General features: G+C 45.2%; 1 protein-coding gene and 1 long non-coding RNA gene across 3 annotated transcripts in view; one reads left to right on the forward strand and one right to left on the reverse strand.

Moving 5' to 3' along the window:
• Positions 1–626: 626 nt before the first annotated feature.
• The window catches only part of LOC140417977 (uncharacterized), a 154973-nt gene continuing 142028 nt past the window's right edge, over positions 627–13571 (reverse strand). Inside the window, exon 5 of the mRNA XM_072501408.1 lies at positions 627–2638. Coding sequence (XP_072357509.1) covers positions 1658–2638 — 981 coding nt within the window. The 3' untranslated portion in view covers positions 627–1657. The remainder of the gene's footprint in view (positions 2639–13571) is intronic.
• Positions 4307–9872, forward strand: LOC140422105 (uncharacterized). 2 transcript variants are annotated; one of them, XR_011947252.1, is made up of 3 exons: positions 4307–4571; positions 4771–5152; positions 7275–9872. It is a non-coding gene; the product is annotated as an uncharacterized lncRNA (long non-coding RNA). The 2 variants fall into 2 exon arrangements; XR_011947251.1 differs by lacking the exon at positions 4307–4571 and having other exon boundaries at positions 4578–5152.

Below are 13571 nucleotides of genomic sequence, written 5' to 3' on the forward strand. Positions count from 1 at the left end.
CAAACTTATTTGTCATCACCGCACATTTTCTTCTGTATTGTATATAGAGCACAAACAATAAGGGTCCCAGCACTGATCGCTGTGGTACGCCACTAGACACAGGCCTCCAGTCACACAGCCTTCTACCTCCACCGTCTGTCTCCTATCACAAAGACAATTTTGGATTCAATTTGCCACATTACCCTGTATCCCATGTGCTTTTACTGTCTTTATCAGCCTACCATGCGGGACCTTGTCAAAAGCTTTGCTGGAATTCATATGAACTACATCAACTACACTTCCCTCATCTGCACACCTGGTCACCTCCTCAGAAAATTCAATCAAATTTGTTATCCATGACCTCCCTGTGACAAAGCCATGCTGACTATCCTGATCAAACTTTGCCTCTCCAAGTGGAGATAGATTCCGTTCTTCAGAATTTTACCCAATAGTTTCCCTACTTCACTGGTCTGTAATACTGGAAGTCTGCAGAGGGATTTGGAAAGGTTAAGTGAATGGGCCAGGGCCTGGCAGATGGAATACGATCGTGCTAGTGGCCAGATGATGCCATCGTAAAACTCACCGGCGTTTACGACGGCGTCAACACTTAGCCCCATTATCGGAGAATCCCGCCCGCCCCCCCATTATCGGAGAATCCCGCCCCCCATGTCAAACTGCTCAAGAACCTCACACTCCCTCTGACTGAATTCTTCACCCACATCTTCCTTCTCCAAAGGGATGACAGATCTGAAGTACTCACTTTACAACCTACCATTGTCATCCGGCTCGATGCACAGATTACACCCTCGGTCCCCACTAGGTCCAGTCCCTGCCCTGGTTATCCGCTTCCCCTTGATATAATTATGGAATATTTTGTAAAATGTGAAATGAAAGTTGCCAAAGTCTCGGAGGACCATATTCTGGGAGCGAGCTGACTGGTGGTGATTTAATTTGAGGGTCACCGCACCTCAGATGAGGGGCAATGTTGAGAAGGCGGGGCCTTCCTGAATAACCTCAGCCAGTACAGGAGTTGAAGCCGCGCTGCTGGCGTCGCTCTGCATCATGAACCAGCCATCTAGCCAACTGAGCTAACTGACCCCTGGTATAGATTTAATAATTCCTGAAATATTAGCTATTCCCTGTCTCCCATGTAGTTTCCCAGTCCACCTCAAGACAACTTGCCCCTCATACCCTGTTAGTTTTCTTCTTGATAAAGAAAAGAAAAGAACCATGTAACCACCATAGCCCACCTGCATAGCAACATGGCTGCTTTGGAGGGGGGGTGAAGGTTCCAAACAGAAATGCAAACGAAATATTTTCTTACTTTAAATGCACTTTCACTCTGTGATCTTTGTGAAATTTGAAACCAGGTAATTGCAACAAGGCTCAAAGAACATCAGCCCACTGGAAGCAAAGTTGTGAGACCGGCCAGTACAGCAGAAAGAAACATTCCGACCCTCCCCATTGACCACTGTCAGAATGAACAAAATGCAGCCCCGAATGTAACCGAGAACAGAAACAATAACAGAATCCAACCCCTGTGATCAATTGTGAACTTGATGTCTCAGCACAATGAATTACAAAATCCCTTTCGACTTTGAGCTCTTGTGAATGGCCTCTGCCCAGTATGAACGCGCTGGTGTCCCTGCAGCTGGGATGGATCACCGCATGCCGTCCCCTATTCAGAGCAAGAGAATGGCTTCTCCCCGGTGCGGGCTCGCTGGTGCGCCCGTAGGTTGGACAAGCGACTGAATCCCTTCCCACACTGAGAGCAGCTGAATGGCCTCTCCCCAGTGTGAACTCGCTGGTGTGTCTGTAGGTTGGATAACTGAGTGAATCCCTTCCCACACTGAGAGCAGGTGAATGGTCTCTCCCCAGTGTGAACTCGCCGGTGTGTCCGCAGGGTAGATGGATCACTGAATCCCTTCCCACACTGAACGCAGGTAAATGGCCTCTCCCCAGTGTGAACTCGCTTATGTACCTGCAGGTTGGATAAGTTAATGAATCCCTTCCCACACTGAGAGCAGGTGAATGGCCTCTCCCCAGTGTGAACTCGCTGGTGTGTCTGTAGGCTGCTTGACTGAGCGAATCCCATCCCACACTGAGAGCAAGTAAATGGCTTCTCCCCAGTGTGAACCCTCTGATGTCTCTGCAGGCTTGATAATTGAGTGAATCCCTTCCTACACTGAGAGCAGGTGAATGGCTTCTCCCCAGTGTGAACTCGCTGGTGTGTTTGCAGGGTGGATAACTGAGTAAAGCCCTTCCCACACTGAGAGCAGGCGAATGGCCTCTCCCCAGTGTGAACTCGCTGATGTCTCTGCAGGCTGGATGGCTGAATAAATCCCTTCCCACATTGACAGCAGGCGAATGGCCTCTCCCCAGTGTGAACTCGCTGATGTGTCTGCAGGGTGGTTGAATCACTGAATCCTTTACCACACTGAGAGCAGGTGAACAGCCTTTCCCCTGTGTGAACGCGCATGTGTGACTGCAAGTGGGACAAGCAAGTGAACCCCTTCTCACAGCGAGGGCAAGTGAATGGTCTATCCCCAGTGTGACTGCGTCGATGAGCTTCCAGCACAGATGGGGCTCTGTATCCCTTCCCACAGTCCACACATTTCCACGGTTTCTTCATGGTGACAATGTCCTTGTGTCTCTCCAGATTGGACAATCAATTGAAGCCTTGACCACACACAGTGAATAGTCTCTCCCCGCTGTGAATGGTGTGATATTTTTCAGGCTGTGTAATTGGTTCAAGCTCTTTCCACAGTCAGTGCTCTGGAACACTCTCACTTGGGGGCGGGTCTCGATGCTTTTCCAGTCACATTGATGTTTACAATTTTTCGAAGGTGACAGATTAGGCAAAAATTTCTCCTTCTTGATTCAAAGGCTGCTAATTTTCAGGTTCCAATGAATCGAGTGACTCCATCAGATCTCGGTATGAGTAAGTTTTCTGGCTATCAATCCTCCTCTTCTAATATCCTGGAAATACAATTTACAAAGTCATCACTGTCAATACAGGATAAAAATTCAGAACAGACAATTCTAGTTTGTATGGAACATTCTTTCCGCTGTCATATAATTTACAGTGCAGAAGGAGGCCATTCAGCCCATCGAGTCTGCACTGGCCTGCGGAAAGAGCACCCTACTTAAACCCACATCTCCACTCTACCCCCGTAACCCAGTGACCCCCACCTAACCTTTTTGGACATTCAGGGCAATTGAGCATGGCCAATCAACCTAATCTGCAAATCTTTTAGCGGTGAGAGGAAACCGGAGCACCCAGAGGAAACCCACTAAGACATGGGGAGAATGTGCAGACTCGCACAATCAGTGACTCAGGCCGGGAATCGAACCGGAGACCTTGGAGCTGTGAAGCAACAGTGCTAACTGTGCTACTGTGTCGCCCATTCCCCAAGAGCTGTAAATCTCTGTCTCGCACACTCTCTCAACAGATCCTTGCTCTCCGCTTCTTGTCCAGGACACAGATTATAACAAATCGGAGCTACAGTTGTTCATTTGGCCCATCGAGCCTGCTCAACCATTCAATGAGCTCATTTACCGATCTACCTCAGCACCATTTTCCCACACTATCCCCCATATCCCTAGATATCTTCAATATCGAGAAACGGATCAATCTTGATCTTGATCTTGAAAATACTTGATGACTGAGGCTCCACAGTCCTCTGAGGTAGAGAATTCCATCCTCAAGTGAAGAACTCCCTCCTCATCGCAGCTTTCTCTCTATTTTCCTGCCGGTTCCCCATAACCCTCGACTCACTGGTCAACCAGAAATCGGTCCAACTCAGCGGTGAATATATTCAGTGACCCCCAGACTCCACTGGTCCCTGTGGAAGAGAAATCCAAAGACTAACAAACCTCTGAGGGAAGAGATGACTGGAAATATATAACACATCTACAGCACAATATTACACAACTACAAATAATAATAAATGTACTTTGTTACAGAACCATCAATAATATATCTAATCTGTACCAAATAACAGCACTGGACATTTCTCTGATATTAATTGACTGTCCCCTTAAATGTCAGCCATCTCCTGGGGAAAGCAGCCCTTTAATTGTGAACATTTGGAAAGAGGCCATCCTTTTAGCCAGACAAATAAATGTGTCAAGCTGAGGTAGCAAAGGATGTCAATGTCTTTAAGAGAGAGAGAAACCTGAGCCGGCCTTTCCAGAGTCTGCACTCTCCCTGGATTCACTTCCTTTCCCTTCAGTTGCTGCGCATGTGCGGGGCAGAGAGACTGCGTATGTGAGCCGGAAGAGACGTGGTACGCATGTGCTGATTTTCGTATGAGGAGTGCGCATGTGCGGGACTGAGGCGGGGACCGGAACAAAGCGGCGCACTGACCATTGTGTGTCCGGGTCTTCCAGCCTTTCCCATTGGACACCAGCTCAGCGCGGCTGGAGGGAAAAGTCTCTCCCACCCCCACGTGGTGTTCCGCCCCTCATCGTCTGTCAGAAGGGATTGACCAATGGGAAACCGGGGCGACCGGAAGGACTCTTCTCCAGCCAATTTGTGAGTGAAGATTGAGGTTCACACAGACGGAAACGTCCTCCTGTCTCCAACATCTGTGAGTAAAACACTTTCTTTTCTCCCCCTTTCCATTTCTTTACCCATTCTGGTCTTGAATTGGTGACTTGCAACAACTGAAGGGAAAGGAAATGAATCCAGGAAGAGAGGGTGGAGACTCTGGAAATGTTGGCCCAGGATTTTTCTCCTGAATTTCTATCCGTACAGACAGTGATGAATTTTGCAAACTCCTTTTACAGGATATTAGGTGAGGAGGATTCACAGCCAGAAATCTGAAACCTGATGTCACGAGAAGATCTGACAGATGGCCGCCTGAAAATCATTGAACAGCAGGACTGTACCATTTGGAGGAGGCTTCAATAGATTATCCAACCTGGAGAAACATGAGGATACCCGCACTATAGAAAATACGTTGAAATGTGGGGACTGTGGGAAGGGATTCAAAGGTTCATCTCAGCTGGAAATTCATCAATGTGGTCACACTGGGGAGAGACCATTCACCTGTTCCGTGTGCAGAAGGGATTCACAGTCAGTGTTTTTCAAACTTTTTTGCCCGGTACCCATTTTTACCAACCGACCATCCTTCACGACCCAGCTTTTCGCTTACCTCTAATGTGACAGGTGTGCCTGCTTGGTCCTCTGCTTTTCACACGCATACTTTCCCATACATGTGTTGGACACCCTTCACCTATGTGGGGCGACTGCTCGGGAGAGGGGGGGGGGCGGGATTGCACTGGCTTGAATGCTCCAGGTTTTGTTTTTTTATTGGTTATTCATTCGTTTCTGTTTTGGATTGAATATTCATTCGTTTCTGTTTTGGATTGATTATTAATTAGTTTCTGTTTTGCATTGATTATTCATTAGTTTCTGCTTTGGATTGATTATTTATTAGTTTCTGCTTTGGGTTGATTATTCATTTGTTTCTGTTTTGGATTGATTATTCATTCGTTTCTGTTTTGGATTGATTATTCATTAGTTTCTATTTTGCATTGATTATTCATTGGTTTCTGTTTTGGATTGATTATTCATTCATTTCTGTTTTGGTTTGATTATTTATTAGTTTCTGTTTTGGATTGATTATTCATTGGTTTCTGTTTTGGATTGATTATTCATTAGTTTCTGTTTTGCGTGTATTGTGGGTGTATTTTTAGTGTATTGCTGATTGTTCTGCATTCAGCTTTGTCCTTTTGCATTGTGGAATTGTTCAGAAAAAAAAGATGTAAAACTTTATCCTCTGTGCAACATCTGGGAAGAAATCAATGATTCCCCCGTTCCATTTGTTTTCTTATTCTGGCTTTGAGTTGGTGACTTGCAGCAACTGAAATGAAAGGAAGTGAATTCAGGGAGGGTGCAGACTCTGGAAAGGTTGGCCCAGGTCTCTCTCTCTCTCTTTTAGGGGCAGCATGGTAGCACAGTGGTTAGCACAGTTGCTTCACAGCTCCAGGGTCCCAGGTTCCATTCCAGCTTGGGTCACTGTCTGTGTGGAGTCTGCACGTTCTCCCTGTGTCTGTGTGGGTTTCCTCCGGGTGCTCCGGTTTCCTCCCACAGTTCAAAGATGTGCAGGTAAGGTGGATTGGCCATGCTCAATTACCCTTAGTGTCCAAAAAAAAAAAGGTTAGGTGGGGTTGCTGAGATAGGGTGGAGGTGTGGGCTTAGATAGTGTTCTCTTTCCAAGGGCCGGTGCAGATTTGATGGTCCGAATGGCCTCCTTCTGCACTGTAAATTCTATGATTCTGAAAGACATTGACATCCTTTGCTCCCTCAGCTTGACACATTTATTTGTCTGGCTAAAAGGATGGTCTCTTTCCTAATGTTCACAATTAAAGGGCTGGTTTCCCCAGGAGATGGCTGACATTTAAGGGGACAGTCAATTAATATCAGACCAGAGAAATATCCAGTATTGTTATATTATGCAGATTAGATATATTATTTATGGTTCAGTAATAAAGTACATTTATTATTTCCAGTTGTGTAATATTGTGCTGTAGCTACGTTATATATTTCGAGTCATCCCTTCTCTGAGGGTTGTTAGTCTCTGGATTTCTCTTCCACAGGGACCAGTGGAGTCTGGGGGGGGTCATTGAATATATTCATGGATGAGTTGGACAGATTTATATTTGACGAGGGAGTCAAGGGTTATGGGGAATAGATCATAAAATTAAGGGAAAGGCAAGATGAAGAGGGATTTCTTCACTCGAGGATGTGGTGAAGCTTTGGAATTCTCTACCCCAGAGGCCGTGGAGCCTCAGTCATCAAGTATTTTCAAGCCAGAGATTGATACACCTCCACTTATCTCAGTAACCCCACCTAACCTTTTGTTTTAGACACTAAGGGTAATTTAGCAAGGTAATTTAGGATTCTCGATATTAAAGATATTGAGGGATATGGGGAATGGTGTGAGAAAATGATGTTGAGGTAGATCGGCCAATGGTCTAACCGAATGGTTGAGCAGGCTCAATGGGCCGAATGGCCAACTGCAGCTGCCATTTGTTATGGTCTCTGTGTCCAGGACAGGAAGCAGTGAGCAGGGATCTGTCAATCAGCCTGAATCAGCACCTTTAGGAGAATTGGGAGGGTGGATATTAGATACAACAGAGAGAGAATGGAGAGAAAGTGTGTGGGATGGAGATTTACACCTTTTGGGAAATGACAGAGGAAAGAATGTTCCAGAGAAACTAAATTTGTCTGATCTGAATTCCTATCCCGTACTGACAGTGATGTTGTTTCTAAATTGTTTTTACAGGATATTAGAAGAAGAGGAATTATAGACAGCAACCTCAAACGTCACATCCCGACCTGACTGAGCAACTAGGTTCATCAGGCCCCGACTATCATCAGCGTTTAAATCTAGGGGGCAAAATGTTTGCCTGCTCTGTCTATTTAAGAAGATTTGAAACATCAGTGTGACTGGAAAAGCACCGAGACACACACACCCGAGTGAGAGTGTTCCAGAGCACTGACTGTGGAAAGAGCTTTAACCAGTGACACAGCCTGAAAAAACATCACACCATTCACAGCGGGGAGAGACCGTACACGTGTTCTGTGTGTGGACGAGGCTTCAACTGATTATCCAACCGAGAGACACATGAGGAGACCCAGAACATGGAAAAAACGTGGAAATGTAGTGACTGTGGGAAGGGATTTCAGAGCCCCATCTCAGCTGGAAGCTCATCGACAAATTCACACTGGAGAGAGGCCGTTCACCTGCTCTCAGTGTGGGAAGGAATTCACTTGTCTATCCAACCTGCAAACACACCAGCGAGTTCACACTGGGGAGAGGCCGTTCACCTGCTCTCAGTGTGGAAAGGGATTCAGTCGTTCAACCACCCTGCAGAAACATCAGCGACTTCACACTGGGAAAAGGCCGTTCACCTGCTCTCAGTGTGAGAAGCGATTCACTGAGTTATACAGCCTGAAGTCATACCAGTGAGTTCATTCTCGGGAGAAGCCATTCATCTGCTCTCAGTGTGGGAAGGAATTCAGACATTCATCCAGCCTGCGAAAACATCAACATGTTCACACTGGGGAGAGGCCATTCCTCTGCTCTGAATGTGGGAAGGGATTTTGTAATTCATCGCACCTGCTGAGACACCAACAAGTTCACAATTAATAATGTGGGTTGGATACTGTTATTGTTTCTGCTCTCAATTTCATCCAGGACTGCATTCCCGTAACTGCCTCCCCGAACAGGTGCCGGAATGTGGCGACTAGGGGCTTTTCACAGTAACTTCATTTGAAGCCTACTTGTGACAATAAGCGATTTTCATTTCATTTCAAATTTGCCATCCTTACCGGGTCTGGCCCACATGTGACTCCAGACCCACACAGATGTGGTTGACTCTTAGCTGTCCCCCACTGTAATGACCTAGCAAGCCACTCAGTTCAAAGGCAATTATGAATGGGTAACAAATGCTGACCCAGCCAGTGATGCCTACATCCCAAGAAAAAGTTTTATCAGGTGGATCTAAAATAAATACATTTGTCTCTGTTCCATTGAGTCTACAGCACAGGGCCAGGCCAGTCGGCTCAATTGGTCTCTGTCAGTGTTCATGCTCCACATGAGCCTCCACCCACCCCTCTTCATCTCCCCCCATCAGAATCTCCTTCTATTCCTTTCTCCCTTGTCAAGATACAGCTGTTCATGCAGTATTCATGCTGTTCACCTCAACCACTCACTGTGGTAGCGAGTTCCACATTCTCACCACTCGCTGGATAAAGAGGTTTCACTTGAAATCCCTATTGGATTATTGAAGCCCTGAAAATGGATTGAAAATGCACGCAGCATTTGACAGAGATTGGCTGAATTGTCAGCGCAGATGGGGCAGCACGGTGGCGCAGTGGTTAGCAGTGCTGCCTCACGGCGCCGAGGTCCCAGGTTCAATCCTGGCTCTGGGTCACTGTCATGTGGAGTTTGCACATTCTCCCCGTGTTTGCGTGGGTTTCATTCCCACAATTGAAAGATGTGCAGGCTAGGTGGATTGGCCACGCTAAATTGCCCCTTAATTGGAAAAATGAATTGGGTACTCGAAATTTAAAAAAAAGAATTGTCAGCATGGATAGAGATAAATGTGTGGCCTGATAGACATGACAGAGATTTGTTTGAAAGGTGACCAAGGCTGGAATCTAAATGTTGAAGGGTATTTGACATATTGGAATGCATGAAGCTCGGAAAAGATGATGGGATTGCCCCTGTTCATTAAGGATTACATTAGTTCAGTACAGAGAGATCAACTTAGCCTGAAAGTTCAGGGTGTGGAATCAGCTTTGCTCGAGATAAGAAATAATAAGTTACAAGGTCTCTTGTGTGAGTAGTTAATGGGCCTCCTAACAGTAGTTACATTGTAGGTAGAGTATACAGGAAGTATTAAATAAGGCTTGTAATTAATGTACCACAATAATCATGGGTGACTTTAGGCATCAGTTAGGACGATGAGCCTGACGAATATTAATCATGAGGAAGTGACACCACAATGAGAAACTGACATCACACATCAGCAAGGTGACCGATATCCTTCAGAGACCAATCAGACATTGATCGTGCCCCATTTAACCAATCAGGGACTGATCATGGGCTGCTTGGGCCAATCAGAACCACAGAAAACTACCAGCCATGCGTAGAGGTAGATACTAGAAAGGGTTAATGAGCTACAATTCTCGAGCTCGTTGCACAACACAACATGAAGAAAGAGGATAGACTTCAGTCAACAGAACAAGAGACAGCTCCACAGTCACCTGGAAGCTGAGAGCTGGTGATCCAGAGTGAACGGACTGATCCACTGCCTTTGTTAATTATTGTGATTTTGTACTTATTACAATTAACTTAATAAATTCTGTGACAATATTCTTGTACCTGGAATGGTCTGTAACTAGTCAGGAGCTGCAGGTAACTTTCACAACATAGTCTGACATGTAATTGATTTGAGTGTTACAATTCAGATTGGAGCCAAACCCGGACCTTACAATAGGATCGAATTTCACATTCCATTTGGGTATCCTGCACTAACAGTGATGGCTTTTGTAAATTCCTTTTCCAGGATATTAGAAGGGGAGGAGTTACAGACAGAAATTTCACACCAAATATCACATCAAGATGTGACAGAGTCACTTGATTCATGGGAGCTGAATATCATCGACCTTTGAATTTAAAATGAGAAATGTTTGTCTGTTCTTCTGCTGAAAGAGATTCTTATACATCACTCAGTGTACAGACACTGAGCCAGGCTCATCCGAGTGAGGCATCACTAAAAAAATCCATTTTATATTTTGCAGCTCACCCAAAGATGGAAATTTCAGCACACATTTCTCCATCTTGTATTTTTTGTTTTGTTTGCCTGTTAAATATCCTTGCCCTCTGGATGTTTCATTACAGAACTCAGCTCGAAGACATCAAGACTTGTATCCGGCCTTGCCTGTGTGCCCCATTCGTCAATTCAACTTTGCAGCAGCTCAGTCCCAGCTTTGGAAACACCTTCATCTTTCTGTGAGGCCCCGGGCCCCATTGACTATGACAGGGTTCATACTGTCTCCCTGAGATTGTTGATGTAAAGTCACATCAGACGCACACTGCCCAATTTCCAATCCAATTTATTTAAAGGTCCCAGAAGCCTGACTCCAACCTTAAATGTTGTTCTGATCCTGTCAGTAACATTGTTTTGGAACTCACTAGTATCACCACATAGGCAGTCATCAACATGCATCATAAAGATGCCCGAGAGTTTCCTGCCTTGGAACCAATAAAGCACGGCAGCTTCTGCCTTCAGGTAGAGACAACCCGACTTGGACAAAACTAATCTAACTGAGAAGTGCCATACACTTGAAACATTGTTCAAAACATAGACAAACTTATTGAATTTCCAAAGTCTTCCATCTACATCTGGCACCGTAGGTTGTAGAAACACTGCCCTCTGGAGGCGATCCCCCAGCGCAAATGCAGCTTTTATGTTTCTTGACTGAAAGTTCTGAGAAAATGTCACGAAAAGGGCAAAAGAAATTTCAAAATTACCTTTCCCGCTATGGGCGAGTCCACTCTGACCTCTTTCTCTCCTAAGACTTCTTCAAATTCCCGCGTCACTAACCTCACCTTGGTCTTATAAGTTCCATCTGGTTGGACCTTTTCTGTGCAGATCCATCGATGTGATGATGCTGGCTGACCCCTATCTGGGACCTCTGAACACACGCCAAACTCTGTCCAACTGCCTAACTCTTTCTGTTTCACCTCCCATACGGCTTCATCCCCAGAGTCGTCAGTGGATCCTGTTCCTGATGCCAGGCTGTTTTGGGACAAATGTCACTCGCAGTCTAGAGTTGGGTAAAGTTTAGGAATCTTTATTACAAACATGCAGGGAATGCTTCAGCGAACCGAAGCATCTCTAGGAGTAGTTACAATAACACACGTTTATACACAGTACAGTTGCAGCTGTTTTGTCTGCAATTTGGTGGGAAAGTACAGGACGTAAAGGAAACAACTCGAAAATAGCTCACTTATTGGCTATAGTGACTTCATCTCTCACAAAACACATCTCGGAAAACAATAGCCAGACCAGTAACCCAGAGACCCAGGATAATGCAGATGGTGAAATTTTAATTAATTAAAAATCTGGAATTAAAAGTCATCGCTGACCATGAAAGCATTGTCGATAGTTGTAAAAACCCATCTGGTTTCTTTTAGATCCACCTGTAGTGGGGGAATAACACTATTTACTATCCAGGATAAAATAAATGTACTTCAGCCTTTGTGGATCATTCCAGTGGAAATGTGCTCTCCCCCAGACTCAAAGAGCGTCGGTCCACTGGAAGCAAAATCGTGAGACCGGCCAATCCAGCAGAAAGAAACCCTCCGACCCTCCCACTTCACCAAGTGTCAGAATGAACAAAGTTTGATCTGATTAAATTTATTTACATGCACCGAGGTACAGTGAAACGTATTGTTCTGTGTACAATACAGACAGATCATTTTAGACATGAAAAAACATAGGACATATGATAAATACACAATTTAAATACATAGACATCGGGTGAAGCATACGGAGTGTAGTGCTACTCAGTAGAGAAGATGTGTGGAGAGATCAGTTCAGTCCATAAGAGGGTCATTCAGCAGTCTGGTGACAGCGGGGAAGAAGCTGTTTAGAATCTGTTATTGCGAGATCTCAAACTTTTGTATCACCTGCCCAATGGAAGAGATTGGAAAAGAGAATAACCTTGGTGGGAGGGTGTTTGATTTTGCTGCCGGCTTTCCCAAAGCAGCGGGAGGTGTGGACAGAGTCAATGGATGGGAGGCGGGTTTGTGTGAGGGACTGGGCTGTGTTCACAACTCTGTAGTTTCTTAGTCTTGGGCTGAGCAGTTGCCATACTGAGTGTCATGGGAGTGTCCCTTTAAGAAATGTTTTGTCTTATCACATGGCTTCAGTGATGTCATTGTGTGGGTGGAGCTGGGCTGTGGCTCTGGGTGTTGGCTTTACTTTCGCTTTGGTTTGGGGCAGTTTTGTGGCTGAGTTTTTTGCTTTCGTTCTCACATTTTTGGCTGCTGTACTCAGAAAGAGGAGTATTTTGGCCTGTCTCTCGATCTTCATTTTAAAAGCTGTTTCCAGACTGCTTGATAACTTGAAAAGAAATAATTGCTTCCTGGAAGGAATTCAAACCTGCTGTTTTGGAAAGGAAACAAGCGCATCCAAACCAGGTCTTGAGTGCTGTGTGCTGGGCCACACCTTTGAAAAGGAGGTACTGGTTTATGGGATCTTGTTATTAAATTGGAACAGTTAAAGGGGGGAATGTATTCAGGGTTATACATAGATTACTGTAGCTGTGTGGGGTATTTATGTTTGTAATTTATAAAAATGCTTACTGCGTGTGTTTATAAAAATGTTAACTAAATTCGTAGAATAAAGCTTGTTTTGATTAAAAGTGGTGAAGGCCTCTGTTGAATAACACCTGAAAGGCAGCCCTTGTGCTCATCGGAACCAAAATCAATAAACAATTGTAGGTCAGGTGAACTCCATGATATACTTTGGAGTTTTCTGAACCCTGGCCCATAACATAAGCTGTGATGCAGCCAGATAAGATGTTTTCTATGGTGCTCCTGTAAAGGTTGGTGCACCTGTAATAATTGGTAAAAGTCAATGATAATCTTCATAATTGCTTACGTTAATGCTGCAATGAAGTTACTGTGAAAATCTCTTAGTCGTCACACTCTGGCGCCTGTTTGGGTTCACTGAGGGAGAATTCAGAATGTCCAATTCACCTAACAAGCACGTCCTTCGGGACTTGTGGGAGGAAACCGGAGCACCCGGAGGAAACCCACGCAGACACGGGGAGAACATGCATACTCTGCACAGACAATGACCCAAGCGGGAATCAAACCTGGGACGCTGGCGCTGTGAAGCAACAATGCTAACCACAGTGTTACCGTGCCGCCCATGTGGCAATCGGTGTGGACATGCTGAATTTCCTTAGTTTCCTGAGGAAGTATATGTTTCTTGGTTGTAACGCTGATGTGGGTGGACCAGGACAGAATGCTGGTGATGTGCACACCTCGGAATTTGAA

The sequence above is a fragment of the Scyliorhinus torazame genome, chromosome 5, assembly GCF_047496885.1.
Source record: "Scyliorhinus torazame isolate Kashiwa2021f chromosome 5, sScyTor2.1, whole genome shotgun sequence".
Lineage (NCBI taxonomy): Eukaryota > Metazoa > Chordata > Chondrichthyes > Carcharhiniformes > Scyliorhinidae > Scyliorhinus > Scyliorhinus torazame.